This window comes from Oncorhynchus tshawytscha, linkage group LG09 (genome assembly GCF_018296145.1).
Source record: "Oncorhynchus tshawytscha isolate Ot180627B linkage group LG09, Otsh_v2.0, whole genome shotgun sequence".
In the NCBI taxonomy this organism is placed as follows: Eukaryota; Metazoa; Chordata; class Actinopteri; order Salmoniformes; family Salmonidae; genus Oncorhynchus; species Oncorhynchus tshawytscha.
The window spans coordinates 14,278,355-14,300,770 of NC_056437.1; the positions used below are offsets into that span (position 1 = coordinate 14,278,355).

The 22,416-nt window shown below is 43.7% G+C and overlaps 1 protein-coding gene across 2 annotated transcripts in view; it reads left to right on the forward strand.

Moving 5' to 3' along the window:
* The window catches only part of LOC112257290 (exosome RNA helicase MTR4), a 59,953-nt gene that overhangs the window by 23,912 nt on the left and 13,625 nt on the right, over positions 1-22,416 (forward strand). Inside the window, exons 15-22 of one of the 2 annotated variants that reach the window (XM_024430780.2) lie at positions 5,374-5,524; positions 6,071-6,243; positions 6,473-6,541; positions 8,135-8,263; positions 9,584-9,694; positions 9,889-10,077; positions 20,067-20,230; positions 20,602-20,686. In XM_024430780.2, coding sequence (XP_024286548.1) covers positions 5,374-5,524; positions 6,071-6,243; positions 6,473-6,541; positions 8,135-8,263; positions 9,584-9,694; positions 9,889-10,077; positions 20,067-20,230; positions 20,602-20,671 — 1,056 coding nt within the window. In that variant the 3' untranslated portion in view covers positions 20,672-20,686. Of the gene's footprint in view, positions 1-5,373; positions 5,525-6,070; positions 6,244-6,472; positions 6,542-8,134; positions 8,264-9,583; positions 9,695-9,888; positions 10,078-20,066; positions 20,231-20,601; positions 20,687-22,416 lie in introns of those variants that run through there. The other variant, XM_042326582.1, reaches the window with a different exon arrangement.

Genomic DNA, 22,416 nt, shown 5'->3' on the forward strand with positions numbered 1-22,416 from the left:
AGAGCAAGGGGAACAACTACCCCAAGTCTGAGTGAGTGACATTTAAAATGCTGTTAGCGCACACCGAGCTAACTAGCTAGCCATTTTACATCGGTTACACCAGCCTAATCTCGGGAGTTGATAGGCTTGAAGTCATAAACAGCTCAATGCTTGAAGCAAAGTGAAGAGCTGCTGGCAAACGCACGAAAGTGCTGTTTGAATGAATGCTTACGAGCCTGCTCCTGCCTACCACGGCTCAGTCAGACTGCTCTATCAAATCAGACTTAATTATAACATAACAACACACAGAAATACGAGCCTTAGGTCATTATTATGGTCGAATCTGGAAACTATCATTTCGAGAAAAAAAAACTGTTTGTTTCGGTGAAATACGGAACCGTTCCGTATTTTATCTAACGGGTGGCATCCCTAAGTCTAAATATTGCTGTTACGTTGCAGAACCTTAAATGTTATGTCATAATTCTGTACAATTCTGGCAAATTAATTATGGTCTTTATTAGGATTAAATGGTCTTCACACAGTTCGCAACGAGCCAGGCGGCCCAAACTGCTGCATATACCCTGACTGCTTGCACGGAACGCGAGACAATTTCCCTAGTGAAAAGAATTTCATGTTAGCAGGCAATATTAACAAAATATACAGGTTTAACAATATATACTTGTGTATTGATTTTAAAGAAGGGCATTGATGTTTATGGTTAGGTCCACATTGGTGCAACGACAGTGCTTTTTTCACGAATGTGCTTGTTAAATAATCACCCATTTGGCGAAGTAGGCTGTGATTCAATGAGAAATAAACAGGCACCGCATCGATTATATGCAACGCAGGACAAGCTAGATAAACTAGTAATATCATCAATCATGTGTAGTTTACTAGTGATTATGTTAAGATTGATTGTTTTTTATAAGATATGTTTAATGCTAGCTAGCAACTTACCTTGGCTTCTTGCGGCACTCGCGTAACAGGTATGCAGCCTGCCACGCAGTCTCCTCGTGGAGTGCAATCTATGTCCAAAAATGCCGATTACCGATTGTTATGAAAACTTGAAATCAGCTCTAATTAATCGGCGCTAATTAATCAGCCATTCCGATTAATCGGTCGACCTCTAATGTTAACATCAGAAGCCTCCTCTCTAAGTTTGTTTTATAAACTGCTTTAGCACACACTGCCAACCTGGATGTACTAGCTGTGACTGAATCCTGGTTTAGGAAGACCACCAAATATCCTGAAATTTCCATCTCTAACATTTTCCATTCGAGATACAACTGTCAAAGGGGGTGGAGTTGCAATCTACTGCAGAGATGGCATGCAGAGTTGTCTTACTACCCAGGTCTGTACCCAAATTTTTCGAGCTTCTACTTCTAAAAATCCACCTTTCCAGAAACAAGTCTCTCACCGTTGTCACTTGCTATAGACCACCCTCTGCCCCCAGCTGTGCCCTGGACATCATATGTGAATTGATTTCCCCCTGTCTATCTTCAGAGCCCGTACTGCTAGGTGACTAAACTGGGACATGCTTAACACCCCGGCCATCCTACAATCTAAGCTTGATGCCCTCAATCTCACACAAATTATCAATGAACCTACCAGGTACAACCCCAAATCCGTAAACACGGGCACCCTCATAGATATCATCCTAACCAACTTGCCCTCCAAATACACCTCTGCTGTCTTCAACCAAGATCTCAGCGATCACTGCCTCATTGCCTGCATCCGTAATGGGTCTGCGGTCAAACGACCACCCCTCATCACTGTCAAACGCTCCCTGAAACACTTCAGCGACCAGGCCATTCTAATCGACCTGGCCCGTGTATCCTGGAAGGATATTGACCTCATCCCATCAGTTAAAAGTGCCTTCCTCACCATCTTAAATAAGCATGCCCCATTCAAAAAAATCAGAAACAGATATATAGCCCTTGGTTCACTCCAGACCTCTGCCCTTGACCAGCACAAAAACATCCTGTGGCGTACTGCACTAGCATCAAATATCCTCCGTGATATGCAACTTTTCAGGGACGTTAGGAACCAATATACACAGGCAGTTAGGAAAGCTAAGGCTAGCTTTTTCAAACAGAAATTTGTAGCACAAACTCAAAAAAAAAAGTTCTGGGACACTGTAAAGTCCATGGAGAATAAGAACACCTCCTCCCAGCTGCCCACTGCACTGAGGCTAGGAAACACTGTCACCACCGATAAATCCATGATAATTGAGAATTTCAAAAAGCATTTTTCTACGGCTGACCATGCCCTGCTGACTGCCCTGCACCCCCCACAGCAACTCCCCCAAGCCTCCTGCAATTCTCCATCACCCAAATCCAGATGGCTGATGTTCTGAAAGAGCTGCAAAATCTGGACCCCTACAAATCACCTGGGCTAGACAATCTGGACCCTCTCTTTCTAAAATTATCACATGAAATTGTTGCAACCCCTATTACTAGCCTGTTCAACCTCTCTTTCGTATCATCTGAGATCCCCAAAGATTGGAAAGCTGCCGCGGTCATCCCCCTCTTCAAAGGGGGAGACACTCTAGACCCAAACTGCTACATACCTATATCCTACCCTGCCTTTCTAAGGTCTTCGAAAGCCAAGTTAACAAACCGATCACCGACCATTTTGAATCCCACCATACCTTCTCCGCTATGCAATCTGGTTTCTGAGCTGGTCATGGGTACACCTCAGCCACGCTCAAGGTCCTAAACGACATCATAACTGCCATCAATAAGAGACAATACTGTGCAGCCGTTTTCATCGACCTGGCCAAGGCTTTCGACTCTGTCAATCACCACTTTCTTATCGGCAGACTCAACAGCCTCGGTTTCTCAAATAACAGCCTCGCCTGGTTCACCAATTACTTCTCTAATAGAGTTCAGTGCGTAAAATCGGAAGGCCTGTTGTCCGGACCTCTGGCAGTCTCTAAGGGGGTGCCACAGGGTTCAATTCTCGGGCCGACTCTCTTCTCTTTATACATCAATGATGTCGCTCGTGCTTCTCTGATCCACCTCTATGCAAACGACACCATTCTATATACATCTGGCCCTTCTTTGGACACTGCTACCTAACCTCCAGATGAGCTTCAATACCATACAACTCTCATTCCGTGGCCTCCAACTGCTCTTAAATGCAAGTAAAACTAAATGCATCCTCTTCAACCGATTGCTGCCCGCACCTGCCCACTGGTCCAGCATCACTACTCTGGATGGTTCTGACTTAGAATATGTGGACAACTACACGTACCTAGGTGTCTGGTTAGACTGTAAACTTTCCAGACCCACATTAAGCATCTTCAATCCAAGATTAAATCTAGAATCGGTTGCTTTTTCGCAAAAAGCAAAAACCTTCACTCATGCTGGCAAACATACCCTCGTAAAACTGACTATCCTACCAATCCTCGACTTCGGCGATGTCATCTATAAAATAGCCTCCAACACTACTCAACAAATTGGATGCAGTTTATCACAGTGCCATCCGTTTTGTCACCAAAGCCCCATATACTACCCACCACTACGACCTGTATGCTCTCGTTGGCTGGCCCTCGCTTCATACTCGTCGCCAAACCCACTGGCTCCAGGTCATCTACAAGTCTTTGCTAGGTAAAACCCCGCCTTATTTCAGTTCACTGGTAGCAGCACCCACCCGCAGCATGGGCTCCAGCAGGTATATTTCACTGGTCACCCCCAAAGCCAATTTCTCCTTTGGCCACCTTTCCTTCCAGTTCTCTGCTGCCAATGACTGGAATTAACTGCAAAAATCACTGAAGCTGGAGACTCATATCTCCCTCACTAACTTCAAGCACCAGCTGTCAGAGCATTGCACCTGTATGTAGCCTATCTGTAAATAGCCCATCCAACTACCTCACCCCTATACTCTATTTATTTATTTTGCACCCCAGTATCTCTACTTGCACGTTTATCTTCTGCACATCTATCGCTCCTGTGTTTAATTGCTATATCGTAATTACCTTGCCACTATGGCCTATTTATTGCCTTACCTCCCTAATCTTACCTCATTTGCACACACTGTATAGACATTTTTTCTTACTGTATTATTGACTGTATGTTGGTTTATTCCATGTGTAACTCTGTGGTGTTGTATGTGTCGAACTGCTGTGCTTTATCTTGGCCAGGTAGCAGTTGTAAATGAGTACTTGTTCTCAACTAGCCTACCTGGTAAAATAAAGGTGAAATAAAAAAATATATAAAAAAATGTGAACACCTTTGGGATGAATTGGAGCGCAGAATGCAAGCCAGGCCTTATTGCCCAACATTAGCGCCCGACCTCACTAATGCTCTTGTGGCTGAATGGAAGCAATTCCCGCAGCAATGTTTCAACATCAAGTGGAAAGCCTTCCCAGAAGAGTGGAGGCTGTTATCGCAGCAAAGGGGGGACCAACTCCAAATGAATGTCAATGATTTTAGAATGAAATGTTTGATGCACAGGTGTCCACACACTTTTGGCCATGTAGTGTATATCTCATGTACAGTTTTTTTTAATGCTAAATATAAGCCACACTAAAAATATTATTTAATCAAATAGTTTAACGTGCTTTTTTGTTTAAGTCGGTCTATGAAAATACCCTTTTTGTTACAAATTTGACCAGAACCATGCACAATGTACGAATAATGACTAACTTCTTGAAGCAGGCATTATAGAACAATGAACACGGGTCTCATACACAATCTCTCAAGCACAAGTCCACGTGCTAGTGAGTAGCCAGCTAATCTTTATACTTAAAGTTTAGCCTACTTGGATCTATTTACTTGCGAACACATCAGAACAGTTGAATTATGAACACAGCCGTCTCCAACCATTTGAACAGCATGCTAGTCTGTCCAATTTGTTCAGATGTTGAAATAAATGACCTGCCTCATTTTTCAGAATGAGAACATGTTACCAATTCCTTATATAATTGTTTTATGCTTATTACACTTTTATAGAACAGACTAGACAGCTAGTATAAGTCTTTGGCTTAAAAGCTGATGGCGGTACTGCAACCTGAGCATTCATTTTCCAGAATCAATGTTCATTGATACTTTAGTTTTAGCAGTGTCTGTTCTGCGCACAATTTGAGTAGTTGAGACATTAAAATGGTGTAGATAGAAAGGGTAACTTCTCTATTACAGTGTAATGTCTCAATGTGTTTGTGTCCATATGACCCATTCTGTTGGACCAAACCTCAAATGCAAATAGCGAGTTGAAACCGCTTGACAGGAATTTGGAAATTCGCACATAAAAACAAACATTCGAGTTAATCGAATTCATTTGATGTATCGCTCAGCCTTACTTCCTCTCCTGTTCCACCTCACCTACAACATGGTCCTCAACCTGCTGAATAGCGACCTGTTTAACCTTCCTCTCTCCTCCCGCTCTCCACAGGGCTCAGCTGACCCTCTCAACAGTGCCTTCCACCTCACCTACAACATGGTTCTCAACCTGCTGCGGGTGGAGGAGATCAACCCGGAGTACATGCTGGAGAAGTCTTTCTACCAGTTTCAGCACTACAGGGCTGTGCCCGGCGTCGTAGAGAGTGAGTGCAGACAACTTCTCAACTCTAGTCCTATATGTAATTCTCGGATCCTCTTTCATAGGAATTCCCCTGCCAGTGGTGCTTTGATTCAACTTGGTAAATTAATTTGAATAATGTTCTGTTCTGTTGATTTGGTCTGGCTAAGTATAGCACAAGTAATGTTTTGTAAATGCATGTTTTATCTTTGAGCATCTGAACTCTATACACTGAGTGTACAAAACATGAACACCTGCTCTTTCCATGGCGTAGACTGACCAGGTGAATCCAGGTGAAAGCTATGGTCCCTTACTGATGTCACTTAGGGCTGCCTGGTATACCAGTATTGATGCACTGACCGCCAAGCAAGCATCTCAATGTTAGCAAGGTGTTCTTAATGTTTTGTACACACTGTACATGGCAACATTAGGTGCTATTTCTGTGTCGTTTGACCACCGCTGTGGACAATGTGTTAGGTTTGCTATGATCACCTTAGAATTAGAATAGAGTACGAGAATCCCCATTCTAGTTTTTCTCTGGGTATGATTGAACTCTGTTTTAACTCCACAGAGATGGGGAAGCTGGAGAAGATGTATAACGCCATAGAGATCCCCAACGAGGAGAGTGTGGTCACTTACTATAAGATCCGCCAGCAGCTGGCTAAACTGGGCAAAGAGATCGAAGAGTTTGTCCACAAACCCAAGTACTGCCTTCCTTTCCTCCAGCCTGGTAGATTGGTCAAGGTTAGAAACAAATAGCACTCATACCACAGCCAACACCACCAACTGAAATATTTCTATATTGCACACCCACACAGACAACTTGTGCTCTACCATTTCCCATCTACTTTGTCATTGTTCTGTTTAATAAGGCTTCCGCAGGTAGAAACCACTTAGTTTTGCTCAGATAAGGAACTATTATGGTTATTGCTGAACATACAGATGTGCCAATTGCGTTGACCCTTTTTTACAGGTCAAAAACGAAGAAGTTGACTTTGGATGGGGCGTAGTCGTTAATTTCTCAAAGAAGTCAAACGTCAAGGTAATATGGATTTTAAAAAAACTTTATTTTCAGCAAACTTAACGTGTAAATATTTGTATGACCACAACAAGATTCAACAACTGAGACATAAACTGAACAAGTTCCACAGACATGGAAAAATGTGTCCCTTAAGAAAGGGGGGGGGGGTCAAAATCAAAAGTAACAGTCAGTATCTGGTGTGGCCACCAGCTGAATTAAGTACTGCAGAGCATCTCCTTCTCATGGACTGCACCAGATTTGCCAGTTCTTGCTGTGAGCGGTTACCCCGCTCTTCCACCAAGGTGCCTGCAAGATCCCAGACATTTCTGGGGGGAATGGCCCTAGCCCTCACCCCCGATCCAACAGGTCCCAGACGTGCTCAATGGGATTGAGATCTGGGCTCTTCGCTGGCCATGGCAGAACACTGACATTCCTGTCTTGCAGGAACTCACGCATAGAATGAGCAGTATGGCTGGTGGCTTTGTCATGCTGGAGTGTCATGTAAGGATGAGCCTGCAGAAAGGGTACCACATGAGGGAGGAGGATGTCTTCCCTGTATAACGCACAGCGTTGAGATTGCATACAATGACATGCTCAGTCCGATGATGCTGTGACACACTCTCCCAGACCATGACAGACCCTCCACCTCCAAATTGATCCCACTTCAGAGTACAGGTCTCGGTGTAACGCTCATTCCTTTGACGAAAAACTCGAATCCAACCATCACCCCTGGTGAGACACAACCGCGACTCGGCAGTGAAGATCACCTTTTTGCCAGTCCTGTCTGTTCCAGCGATGGTGGATTTGTGCCCATAGGCGATGTTGTTGCCGGTGATACAACAGGCCTACAAGCCCTCAGTCCAGTCTCTCTCAGCCTATTGCGAATATTCTGAGCACTGATGGCGGGATTGTTCGTTCCTGGTGTACCTCAGGCAGTTGTTGTACCTGTACCTGTCCCGCAGGTGTGATGTTCGGATGTATTGATTCTGTGCAGGTGTTACACGTGGTCTGCCTCTGCGAGGACAATCAGCTGTCGGTCTCCCTGTAGCGCTGCCTTAGACGTCTCACAGTACGGATATTGCAACTTATTGCCCTGGCCACAGCTGCAGTCCTCATGCTTCCTTGCAGCATGCCTAAGGCACGTTCACGCAGATGAGCAAGGACCCTGGGCATCTTTATTTTGGTGTTTTTCAGAGTCAGTAGAAAGGCCTCTTTAATGTCCTAAGTTTTCATAGCTGTGATCTTATTTGCCTACCGTCTGTAAGCTATTAGTGTCTTAACGACCGTTCCACAGGTGCATGTTCATTAATTGTTTATGGTTCATTGAACAAGCATGGCAAACAGTGTTTAAACCCTTTACAATGAAGCTCTGTGAAGTTATTTGGATTTTTACTAATTTTCTTTGAAAGACAGGGTCCTGAGAAAGAGACTTCTTTTTTGCTGAGTTTGTTGAATGTTATCAGAAAGTATATTTGAAAACATAACATTTAGTATTTAAAGTAACTACAAAGTAGATATAGTTTATCGCTTATGTTTTGGCCTTTGTGTAATGTACGTGTTGTCCTTCAGCTTAGTGTCGTGCCCATGTTGAGTATGTATGTTTTTCTTCTCCAGGCCAGTACAGGTGATGCAGACCCTCTGTACGTGGTGGAGGTGCTGGTCCACTGTAGTCAGGAGAGTGTGAAGAATGCAGCTACAGAGGCTGCTAAACCTGCTGCCACTGGGGAGAAGGGTGAAATGCAGGTGTGCATATGATGGAAAACGCCATGGCTCTGTCAGAAGTAGCACCCTATTCTAGTGCACTACATTTGACCCTGTATGGCCTCACACGGGGCCAGAGATCCAATAGGTGCCAATTGAGAAATAGTCCATGTGTATGCATTGCTGTGACGACTGGACACTATATACTCCTAGTTTGGTGGTCAGCAGTAGGATGGAATCCAAAATTAATACATTCTAGAATGTAGTCCACACACAATCATTATGGGAGGGGTTACTAACTGTCCTTGAGACTGAAGGAAATCAAACATGGCCAAGGTGTTAGTGGTCAAACTGCTGCTGGGCTGTGTCCTAGAGAGCTTCTCTTCAACTTAAAGCAACATCCACACAATTAAATGGAATAATGTTTGGCTATACTGCATATCCTCTTGATTTTAAGATACATTTTCTAAAATGGTATCTAATTTAGAGCCATTTAAGACGTTCCTTCATTCTCAGATTGAAACATACCATGCTTGTGTGGTTGGAAAAGATGCTCCTCATTCAAAACATGTAATATAAACACCTTCCAAACTCTTAGATCTCTTTCAGTTAAGAGTTCATATTCACACACTCCCACAGTGTTATTTTTTACCTGATTTCATTAGCTGTTGCTGCTGCACATTTGACTTAAGTTTGCTTGGCTTAATGGACCAATAGAACAGCCCCTAAAGTACAAACCCTGCCCACCACCTGGCCCTCCAGGCAGGTTAAAGGATACACTCAAAGTATTTGAATGATCTCAAGTGGTATTTGAACCCAGATCCACCGAATTCCATGCATTAAAACTGCCTCTGCTGTTGCGGCATATTTTCCCTCAATTGTACGCTAGTCCCTTTAGAGTCCCAGTGTCTTGTGTTATTTAGTTCTGTCAACCAGTCCTAAACCCCTGAGCTCTGTGTCTACATCAAGAGTACTTCAGCTGCCTGGCTGCCTCTTGGCTCATATTATCTCTGAGGAGCCAATAAACTCCAGCTAAAACACTTCCTGGTCCTGCTCTCTGGGCTGGCTTCTGCTAAATGCCTTATGCTGCATTAACTAGAAGTACAGGCTAGGGGAACAAGTTTGATTTAAACTGGAAAGGTTAAATCAGGTGTGCTAAGATTAAGATCCCACAGACTTGTAGACATAGCAGCAGTCAGGATTGCGTTTTAGTGCTGTATTTGTGTTTAAAACCCCCATTAAGTGTTCAGGATCTCCTGCTGCAGTCGATGATGGCTACCATGTTGGATACTAAATAGATACTAATATATTTAGAGATGAACTGTATACATAAAATAATATACTATTTGTCTTTGTGATCAGGTGGTTCCTGTGATGCTCCGCCTCTTGACCTCTATCAGTTCAGTCCGTCTCTACATCCCCAAAGACCTCCGGCCTTATGACAACAGACAGAGCATGCTGAAATCCATACAGGTGAGAGACACAGCCTTGTGTTCATCAATGCCTTTCTCAACCATTAACACTATTGCTCAAGCTACTCAGAAATCAGTTTTATTCCATGAAAACAGGCTGGGACATTGGAGACGGTTATATATAGTTTTATTGTATTTTACTTTCATTAAAGCTGTTCTTATGCTTCATTCTCTGGTCCCTTCTCCACCACACAGGAGGTGCAGAAGCGCTTCCCAGACGGAGTTCCCCTGCTGGACCCCATTGATGACATGGGCATCAAGGACCCAGGCCTGAAGAAGATCATCCAGAAGGTGGAGGCATTCGAACACAGGATGTACTCCCACCCCATGCACTCTGACCCCAGCCTGGAGGCTGTCTACTCCCTCTGCGAGAAGAAAGCCCTGGTGAGCATGGGTGGGGTGGTGTTATTTTGGATGGTTGGTTCATGTCCTGTAGGACCACACTGCGGTGTGTGTGTGGCAGGGGACCATACAACGTTCTGTCAGTAATGTACTGACATAAACAAGCACAGGATGAGTATCAGAGGAAAATAATATTGGATCTGGCTCTCATTCACTTACTCACATTTTGGCAGAACATTCAGCACCAAACGACTGTTCATCTTTTTAATTGACCTTTATTTAACTAGGCAAGTCAGTACAAATTCTTATTTACAATGACGCCAAACCCGAACGACGTTGGGCCAATTGTGCGCCTCCCTATGGGACTACCAATCATGGCCAGATGTGATGCAATATAAGAGAATATAAAGACTCCTATTTCACTTACCCGTCTAACGTTAGCATCCTCTCATTTAGCTGTTGTCGATTACATTTTTCTGCAAGACTATCGTCCAAAATCTGTATACTTGGACTTTGATTTAGCTTTTCCAATATTAGTAGCCATATTGTAAGTTCAACATTTGCAAAACACTTCGTTTTCATAACTTTCATAACTCACAGGTATGCTTAACACGGAACCCAAACCGGCTGCGCGCGTGCGCTATTGTGCATAAATGTATTTTGCCCCCCCCCCCACACCAAACGCGATCACGACATGCAGGTTCAAATATCAAAACAAACTGAACCAATGACATTAATTTGGGGACAGGTCGAAAAGCATTAAACATGTATGGCAATTTAGCTAATTTGCACTTGCTAGCTAACGTTAATTTGTCCTATTTAGCTAACTTGTTGTTGCTAGCTAATTTGTCCTGGGATATAAACATTGAGTTGTTATTTTACCTGAAATGCACAAGGACCTCAACTCTGACAATTAATCCACACATAAAACGGCCAACCGAATCGTTTCTCATCATCTCTCCTCCTTCCAGGCTTTTTCATCTTTGAACTTATATGGTGATCGCATCTAAACTTTCATTGTATTACCCCGACAACCGGCAACAAAGTTCGTCTTTCAATCACCCACGTGGGTATAACCAATGAGATGGCACCTGCTTCTATAAACCAATGAGGAGATTACCTTCAGCGTGATCTGTGTCAGAAATAGGAACGACTTCTATTTTAGCCCTTGGCGTCGCAGACGCCCATTGGCGCGTGCGAGCAGTGTGTGCGCGCAGTAATTGAATAACATGGATTTCTACATTTATTTTGCGACGCAAGCGACGTGTCCGGTCTGGTCAGCATGTAACGCGCTTCGCCATATTCTTGCATGAATGTACAAGAGGAACTAGCTTCCTGGCGCAAGGTTTACTGGATGATTGTGCGACGGATACTGGGTTTCCACATACTCTCATAAAGCCCAGCTCATTGGCTATGTAGCTAGCTTGGTTTGAACACGATTGGTGCTCGTTTGACAAAGTTAGTCAATCAAGTGAACACCGCCCGTGTCATCCCTTACTAAAATTGGTGTCCTATTGGATATACTAAATGCCAAACAATATCGTGAAGTCTGGTTACATTTGAGGGTGTCTGATTAATAAATATGACTGTAATTTGACTGGTTGAAACAACGTTTGGCATTAGATTTTCACAGATTTCTTTCTTTGCAAGTTGTACGGGTGGAAATACAAAATCGATCGCTATGTGGACCTTTTTAGTATATGATGACATGTTATTTCTGGGACCCTTAGGATGACAAATCAGAGCAAGATTTCAGAATGTAAGTACATATTTCACCTTTAGATGTGAATGTATCAAACCTGTCGTGGTGAAGTGTTTTTTTGTTTTGTGCTCTCCTCAAACAATAGCATGGCATTTTTCACAGTCATAGTTACTGTAAATAGGACAATGCGGTTAGATTAGCAAGAATTTAAGCTTTCAGCCGATATGTACCACAAAAAAATTTTCCGCTAAAATCAGCATACATGACATTGCGCTACATGATTTACAACGGTCCCGTTGACCGGAAACCAATCCTGAAGAAATGAACTTGTTAGGGATCAGCCGCATTTTTTTCTAATTTCGCCTTAAATGACGTACCCAAACTTAACTGCCCGTAGCTCAGGCCCTGAAACAAGGATATGCATCTTCTTGGTACCATTTTAAAGGAAACACTTTGAAGTTTGTGGAAATGTGAAATTAATGTAGGAGAATATAACGCAATAGATCTGGTAGAAGAAAATACAAAGAAAAAAACAACCTATATTTGTTGTACTGTCTCTGAAATGCAAGAGAAAGGTCACACATCTAGCCTTGAAGCTGGATGTAATTTAGATGGTGTCCACAAGAGGGCAACAGTGTTTGCGCAAAGTTTAAACTGAATACTTGAAGAATGAACAATCCACGTAACATTTAGAATGAAGTCACCCAGGTGTCTGTCACTATTTGCCCAAATGTACCAAAGTGTCTGAATTGGTAAATTGCTACATTTTCAAGAACATAACTACAGAAAACGTACAAAAATGCTATGCCAATAAAAAATACAAGTTTACGCACTCCCAGGAATGTCATACATTATGAAAATGTACTAACAGCAGACCCAACAAGAATGCTGATCCAATGTCTCCAAATACATGTGAAATATTTAAGATAAGGGCCGTGTTAGCAGCCAACACTGATCAAATGTCATAAGTGTACACACCACAAACACAAAGTAAAAAAATGACACATTATTTACAATGACTGGACTTACAACACACCCTCTACACAAGATTGTGCTGCTGGTCCCAAGTCCCTTTCAGCAGTAAAGCACTTACCATCTACTTGTAGGCTGGCTGGGTATTCACACCTCTAGATGGTGAGCCACAGAGCAGCAGTCAGACTAAGTGGGGGATGGAGGCCTTGAATGTGGCATCTTTGAAGTCAGTAAACTCAAGTTTACTTATTATATTATTATATTGAACCTTTTTTTGCAATACACCAAATAAACAACATCTATAAACATATATATTATATTGAGTGGAGAACACTGTGGTGAAGGTTGTATACCAAATCTTTGTCTTTCTAATTGGCTAGCTTTGAAATGCAGAGGAGGAGATTTCAAAGAAATAAGGGAGAAAAATGAATCTAATTTTGCGGCCAGGTGCCTGTGAAAGCATTAGTGTTAAGTCCCAGCTGTAGTCCGACTTTGCTGGCTTGGGTATTATATTTTCCATTCCGCACTGCCCTTTTTCCCAGTTCAAGTTCAGCACATATGGTGAATGTGTAGCCAGGTCAGTACAGTACAGCTCGGCTTGGTTAAAGTTAGCTCTGTAGTGTGAAACGGGCCCTGCTCCTACAAGTGGCCTTGGTCATGACCTCTGTGACCTCTGCGCAATCGATGTGTGTGAGATATATTACATATCTGTGCATGGGGAGGGACAAAGCCCTATAAACCAGATTACAAACACACTGTGTTTGATTTGGCAAGACTTGAGAATTACACCCATAATAATCCAAGATGGCGTAGCAGTCGGACGTGTGTTTTGTCTTGTCCCGTGTAAATAGTCGTTTTCCTTGGTTTTTTTTCGTATACTAATCTCACTTTCCATCTACGGACTGAATATACTTTCCTGCAACCCGCCTCACCCAATGTGGTACAGATCTGCTATTTTTATACTTTAGAACCGGAACCCCCATCAGAAGCTAACTAGCTACTAGCTGGTAGTCAGTTAGCCACTGCTAGCGGTCTTCACCTTTAACTCGGACGCCAGCTAGCTTCAGCTCGGTCAATACCTGCCAGTCTGCACAGCGTGATATCAACCCAGAGTATATCGGACTGCTTTTTCTCTACCATGTTCCTGCCGCAAGCTCTGGACCATTACACCGGATCATCGCAGTTAGCTGCAACGGAGTGGCTACTGCTGGCTAACGCCTCTGTCCCGAAGCAAGCACCAGATAGCCTTGAGCTAGCCTCGAGCAAGGCCCATCTCCTGGCTAGCCGAAGAGGTCTACCAGCTAATTCTTGGGCTACAATACCTGGAATTGGAAAGCTGCCGCGGTCATCCCGCTCTTCAAAGGGGGAGACACTCTAGACCCAAACTGCTACATACCTATATCTATCCTGCCCTGCCTTCTCTAAAATATTCGAAAGCCAAGGTAACAAACAGATCACCGACCATTTCGATTCCCACCATACATTCTCCACTATGCAATCTGGTTTCTGAGCTGGTCATGGGTGCACCTCAGCCACGCTCAAGGTCCTAAACGATATCATAACTGCCATCCATAAAAGACAGTACAGTGCAGCTGTCTTTATCAACCTGGCCAAGGCTTTCGACTCTGTCAATCACTGCATTCTTATTGGCAGACTCAATAGCCTTGGCTTCTCAAATGACTGCCTTGCCTGGTTCACCAACTACTTCTCAGAGTTCAGTGTGTCAAATCGGAGGGCCTGTTGTCCGGACCTCTGGCAGTCTCTATGGGGGTGCCACAGGGTTCAATTCTCGGGCCGACTCTCTTCTCTGTATACATGATATAGGTGATTCTGTATAGGTGATTCTCTGATCCACCTCTACGCAGACGACACCATTCTGTATACATCTGGCCCTTTGGACACTGTTAACCTCAAAACAAGCCTCAATGCCATATAACATTCCTTCTGTGGTCTCCAACTGCTTTTAAATGCTAGTAAAACTAAATGCATGCTCTTCAACCGATTGCTGCTCGCACCCGCCCGCCCGACAATCATCACTACTCTGGACGGTTCTGACTTAGAATATGTGGACAACTACAAATACCTTGGTGTTTGAGACTGTAAACTCTCTTTCCGGGCTCACATTAAGCATCTCTAATCCAAAATTAAATCTAGAATCGGCTTCCTATTTCGCAACAAAGCCTCCTTCCCTCAATCATACCCTCGTAAAACGGACTATTCTACTGATCCTTGACTTTGGCGATGTCATTTACAAAATAGCATCCAACACTCTACTCAGCAAACTGGATGAAGTCTATTACAGTGCCATCCGTTTTGTCACCAAATCCCCTTATACTACCCTCCACTGCGACCTGTACGTTCTCTTTGGCTGGCCCTCACTACATATTCGTCGCCAAACCCACTGGCTCCAGGTCATCTATAAGTCTTTGCTAGGTAAAGCCCGACCATATCTCAGCTCACGGGTCACCATAGCAACACCCACCCGTAGCACGCGTTCCAGCAGGTATATTTCACTGGTCATCTGCAAAGCCAACACCTCCTTTGGCCACCTTTCCTTCCAGTTCTCTGCTGCCAATGACTGGAACGAATTGCAAAAATCACTGAAGCTGGATACTCATATCTCCCTCACTAACTTTAAGCATCAACTGTCAGAGCAGTTTACCGATCACTGTACCTGTACACAGCCCATCTGTAAATAGCACACCCAACTACCTCATCCCCATATTGTTTTTTTAAATTTTATTTTGCACATCATCTGCACCTCTCACTCCAGTGTTAATGCTAAATTATTATTATGTATTGCCTTAGCTCCCTAATCTTACTACATTTGCACAAAATCAAATAAAATGTATTTATAAAGCCCTTCTTACATCAGCTGATATCTCAGTGCTGTACAGAAACCCAGCCTAAAACCCCAAACAGCAAGCAATGCCGGTGTAGAAGCACGGGGGCTAGGAAAAACTCCCTTGAAAGGCCAGAACCTAGGAAGAAACCTAGAGGGAACCAGGCTATGGGGGGTGGCCAGTCCTCTTCTGGCTGTGCCAGGTGGAGATTATAACAGTACATGGGCAAGATGTTCAAATGTTCATAGATGACCAGCAGGGTCAAATAATAATAATGTGGTTGTCGAGGGTGCAACAGGTCAGAACCTCAGGAGTAATTGTCAGTTGGCTTTTCATAGCCGATCATTGGAGTATCTCTACCGCTCCTGCTGTCTCTAGAGAGTTGAAAACAACAGGTTTGATAGGTAGCATGTCCGGTGAACAGGTCGGGGTTCCATAGCCGCAGGCAGAACAGTTGAAACTGGAGCATCAGCACAGCCAGGTGGACTGGGGACAGACAGCAAGGAGTCATCAGGCCGGTTAGTTCTGAGGCATGGTCCTAGGGCTCAGGTCCTCTGAGAGAAAGAGAGCATTTAGAGAGGGCATACTTCAATTCGCACAGGACACCGGATAAGACTGGAGAAATTCTCCAGATACAACAGACGGACCTAGTACCCCGACACAAACTACTGCAGCATAAATACTGAAGGCTGAGACAGGAGGGGTCGGAAGACACTGTGGCCATGTCCGACGATACTCCCGGGCAGGGCCAAACAGGCAGGATATAACCTGTATATAGATTTTTCTATTGTGTTATTGACTATACGTTTGTTTATCCCATGTGTAACTCTGTTGTTTTTGTCGCAATACTTTGCTTTATCTGGGCCAGGTCGCAGTTGTAAATGAGAACTTATTCTCAACTGGCCTACCTGGTGAAATAAAATCTAAATGAAAATAAACGCGCTCATAAAAAATTTAATCTCCAACCCTCTGCTTGGCTTCTGGGACTATGCCACTGCACAAAGTATCGGCCTGCATAACATCTTGTCCAAATCCTGCCAGAGCAGGACACACATGCATACAGACCGGCAGGCAGACACTTTCACTAGAAACACAAAGCTGGTTAAATTCTATTTCTAGTGCATTTGTTGTAATTGACTTAGGCTTGAATTCAAGACATAGTACAGTATAAGTTTGTAGGGTTATGCCTAAGTATCTGCTAATCAGCTTTACAATATCAATTAATGTGTAAAATAAATATCCTCTGCCTTAGTGGATTGCCTAGAGCTGGAGGTAGCCTAACACAGGACCTGGAGGTTGCCTAGCACCGCTGTTGTCTATCCCATGTTGTCAAACTCTCCCCGCAGCATGTTCTAGTGGTGTTGGGTGAGCCTGTAATTGGATAATGGTCTTAAGCAGGGACAGTTACACAAGGTGTGTGGCGGAGAGGAACAAACTGGCCTGTAAGACAGACCGAGACTATTAACCAACACTTGGTCTCAGCTGTGTCAGTTCCGACTGGGCTGAGATCTGATTGGATTTCATTCCTTAGTTTGCAGCTTCAGTCATGCAAGGCAGCTTTGTGCTACTGTTTTACGGGCTCCTAACCAACTGTGCTTTATTACATGCTCCTTACAGACACACATGCTCCTTTTTTTCGCATTGTTTGTAACTTATTTTGTACATAATGTTGCTACTACCGTCTCCACTCTGGGCTCCCGAGTGGCGCAGCACAGCATCTCGGTGCAAGAGGCGTCACTGCAGTACCTGGTTCGAATCCAGCCTGCATCACATCCAACCGTGATTGGGAGTCCCATAGGGCGGTGCACATTTGGCCCAGCGTCGTCCGGGTTTGGCCGTCATTGTAAGTAAGAATTTGTTCTTAACTGACTTGCCTAGTTATATAAAGTTTTTATTTTTATTTTTTTAAATACGCCCAAAAGAGCTTCTGGATATCAGAACAGTGATTACTCACCTCGAACTGGATGAAGATTTTCTCTTTAATGAGTCCGACTCGAAAGAATACTGTTTCTCTGAAACCAGGCCCAAATCCCCGTCATTCGCGTGAAGAAAAGACTGATACAGAGGGGGAGATGGGGGTGTCTTGTGAGACTTTGGTGACAAGTGGGGAACCCGCCTCTACCGTCCGATCTATTGGCCAACGTACAATCGCTGGAGAATAAACTGGATTAGCTCTGTACAAGACTATCCTACAAACGGGACGTTAACTGTTAACTATATCTTGCTCCTACCCCAAAGCCATAAGACTGCTGAATAATTAATCAAATGGCCACTGGACTATTTACATTACAATTAAAACATTTGATTTATATGATTTAAAATAGTACATTTAAAGGGTTGTTTGCACTGAGAGCAGGGATTTTTCTGCCACAGAAGCACTTGGCTGGGCCACCTAAGCATATATTTTGGATGCCTAAGTCTAATCTATTTGTTTTTTTATATATACGAATTTAAAATACATTTTTAGAATGTAAAACTAAAACCAGATATAAAGTATGTAGGAAAGAAAATGGTGATGCGCTTAAATGTCCTTGTTTTCCATGAAAACATACTTGAAATGAGTTGCAAAATGATGAATAGGAAATATAGTCAAGATGTTGGCAAGGTTATAAATAATGATTTTTTTTTTTATTGAAATAATAATTGTGTCCTTCAAATTGAGCTTTTGTCAAAAAATCCTCCATTTGCAGCAATTACAGCCTTACAGACCTTTGGCATTCTAGTTGTCAATTTGTTGATGTAATCTGAAGAGATTTCACCCCATGCTTCCTGAAGCACCTCCCACAACTTGGGTTGGCTTGATGGGCACTTCTTACGTACCATACGGTCAAGCTGCTCCCACAACAGCTCAATAGGGTTGAGATCCGGTGACTGTGCTGGTCACTCCATTAGACAGAATACCAGCTGAATGCTTCTTCCCTAAATAGTTCTTGCATAGTTTGAAACGGTGCTTTGGATCATTGTCCTGTTGTAGGAGGACATTGGCTCCAATTAAACGCCGTCCACAAGGCATGGCGTAGCCTTCCTTCAAGATCCCTTTTAGCCTGTACAAATCTCCCCCTTTACTACCACCAAAGCACCCCCAGACATTACATTGTTTCCACCATGCTTGACAGATGGCGTCAAGCACTTTTCTGCATCTCTCTTCTTCATTGTGATCCGAACACCTCTAACTTACATTTGTCTGTCCATAACACTTTTCCCCCCAATCTTCCTTTCTTTGCAACTCTGCCTAGAAGGCCAGCATCCCGGAGTCGCCTCTTCACTGACATTGAGACTGGTGTTTCTCGCAGGGAATAGCGTTCATTTCTCAGAACAAGAATAGAGTGACGAGTTTCAGAAGAAAGTACTTTGCTTCTGGCCATTTTGAGCCTGTAATCGAATCCACAAATGCTGATGCTCCAGATACTCAACCAGTCTGAAGGCCAGTTTTATTGCTTATTTAATCAGAACAACAGTTTTCAACTGTGCTAACATAATTGCAAAAAGGTTTTCTAATGATCAATTAGCCTTAAAAATCCACTGTATTTCTGATCAATTTGATGTGATTTTAATGGACAAAATATTAGCTTTTCTTTAAAAAACAAGGACATTTTAAGTGACCCCAAACTTTTGAACGTGTGTTATTTTTTATAATGATATAATCTTTGTGCGCTAACAATCACCAAAATCAAAGCTAGACCGTCAGGGTAATTGAAAATATGAATTTAACAGTATTGCTTTTACGTTTGAGCAGAAAAACGGCATAAGCCGTGGCAAAATTGTAATTTTTTTATTTGTTATTTCACCTTTATTTAACCAGGTAGGCTAGTTGAGAACAAGTTCTCATTTGCAACTGCGACCTGGCCAAGATAAAGCATAGCTGTGTGAACAGAGTTACACATAGAGTAAACCAATTAACAGGTCAATAACACAGTAGGAAAAAAAAGAGTCTATATACATTGTGTGCAGAAGGCATGAGGAGGTAGGCGAATAATTATTTTGCAGATTAACACTGGAGTGATAAATGATCAGATGGTCATGTACAGGTAGAGATATTGGTGTGCAAAAGAGCAGAAAAGTAAATAAATATAAATGGTATGGGGAAGAGGTAGGGAAAGTTGGGTGGGCTATTTACCGATAGACTATGTAGGGAATTGCAGGGAATTATCTTGAAAACGGCAACAGTTTCCCTCACCTCGTGGCAGAATATGTAGAATCCTGAGAAATTTGCTTTAAAACGGCAACATTTTCTCTCCGCCCCATGGCAAAATGTGTAGAATTGTAGGAAATTAAGTTTAAAGCTGATAAAATGCATCTTGACTCCATGGAGAATTGCAGGAAATTGGTGTAAAAATGCTGAAATTGTACACACAAAAATTTGGGTCTTTAAAATGTATTAAAAATTCTGCTGCTCCAATTGCAACTCCCCCTGCAATGCCTAAGCCCCTTTTTGATTCACAGAGACTATTTTCTTTATCCTTAATAGAGGCTAATGTTTTAAGCAGTTATGTTATCCCGTGTCTCTCTGTCAGATTGCAGGGGACATTAAAGGGGCCAAGCGGGAGCTGAAAAAGGCTAGGACCGTCCTGCAGATGGACGAGCTGAAGTGCAGGAAGCGTGTCCTGAGACGTCTGGGGTTCGCTACTTCCTCTGATGTCATCGAGGTGAAGGGCAGAGTGGCCTGTGAGATCAGCAGGTAAGGAAAAGAACACCTGCAGCAGTAACACTTTACCCCAAAGTTTGTATTTTGGTAATGATGATGAAAAGCACAGGACATAGAATAAAACCTACACCAGTCTGATTTAATCCCATCCACATGGATACATGTCGATCTTAGGTAGTTCTAATCTAAAACAAGAAAATAGCAGATGTACCGAGCCCAATCTTATCATGCAACCTGTTTAAAAGCAAGGTTATGTTATAATTCTGTTTAAGGCTGTATTAAACCCCTCTCTGTAATAATACTATGATTGATCCTAGAACAGTGTGTATATTACCTTGCTATTGAATCTCTGTAACAATACTGTGACAGATCTGATACCTGTGTTATTGCTGTGTATGAGCCAGTGCTGATGAGCTGCTGCGAACAGAGTTGTTCAACTTAGAACAGTTATATACATCAAACAAAATTATCTGATTCCACACTCCAAGACTGCTTCCATCACGTGGACTGGGATATGTTCCGTATTGCGTCAGAAGACAACATTGACAAATACGCTGATTCGGTGTGCGAGTTCATTGGAACGTGCGTTGAAGATGTCGTTCCCATAGCAACGATTAAAACATTCCCAAACCAGAAACCGTGGATTGATGGCAGCATTCACGTGAAACTGAAAGCGCGAACCACTGCTTTTAATCAGGGCAAGGTGACTGGAAACATGACCGAATACAAACAGTGTAACTATTCCCTCCGCAAGGCAATCAAACAAGCTAAGCGTCAGTATAGAGACAAAGTAGAATCTCAATTCAACGGCTCAGACACGAGGTATGTGGCAGGGTCTACAGTCAATCACGGATTACAAAAAGAAAACCAGCACCGTCACGGACCAGGATGTCTTGCTCCCAGGCAGACTAAATAACTTTTTTGCCCGCTTTGAGGACAATACAGTGCCACTGACACTGCCCGCAACTAAAACATATGGACTCTCCTTCACTGCAGCCGACGTGAGGAAAACATTTAAACGTGTCAACCCTCGCAAGGCTGCAGGCCCAGACGGCATCCCCAGCCGCGCCCTCAGAGCATGCGCAGACCAGCTGGCTGGTGTGTTTACGGACATATTCAATCAATCCCTATCCCAGTCTGTTGTTCCCACATGCTTCAAGAGGGCCACCATTGTTCCTGTTCCCAAGAAAGCTAATGTAACTGAGCTAAACGACTACCGCCCCGTAGCACTCACTTCAGTCATCATGAAGTGCTTTGAGAGACTAGTCAAGGACCATATCACCTCCACCCTACCTGACACCCTAGACCCACTCCAATTTGCTTACCGCCCAAATAGGTCCACAGACGATGCAATCTCAACCACACTGCACACTGCCCTAACCCATCTGGACAAGAGGAATACCTATGTGAGAATGCTGTTCATCGACTACAGCTCGGCATTTAACACCATAGTGCCCTCCAAGCTCGTCATCAAGCTCGAGACCCTGGGTCTCGACCCCGCCCCTGTGCAACTGGGTACTGGACTTCCTGACGGGCCGCCCCAGGTGGTGAGGGTAGGCAACAACATCTCCACCCCGCTGATCCTCAACACTGGGGCCCCACAAGGGTGCGTTCTGAGCCCTCTGCTGTACTCCCTGTTCACCCACGACTGCGTGGCCACGCACGCCTCCAACTCAATCATCAAGTTTGCGGACGACACAACAGTGGTAGGCTTGATTACCAACAACGACGAGACAGCCTACAGGGAGGAGGTGAGGGCCCTCGGAGTGTGGTGTCAGGAAAATAACCTCACACTCAACGTCAACAAAACTAAGGAGATGATTGTGGACTTCAGGAAACAGCAGAGGGAACACCCCCCTATCCACATCGATGGAACATTAGTGGAGAGGGTAGTAAGTTTTTTAAGTTCCTAGGCGTACACATCACAGACAAACTGAATTGGTCCACCCACATAGACAGCATCGTGAAGAAGGCGCAGCAGCGCCTCTTCAACCTCAGGAGGCTGAAGAAATTCGGCTTGTCACCAAAAGCACTCACAAACTTCTACAGATGCACAATCGAGAGCATCCTGTCGGGCTGTATCACTGCCTGGTACGGCAACTGCTCCGCCCACAACCGTAAGGCTCTCCAGAGGGTAGTGAGGTCTGCACAACGCATCACCGGGGGCAAACTACCTGCCCTCCAGGACACCTACACCACCCGATGTCACAGGAAGGCCA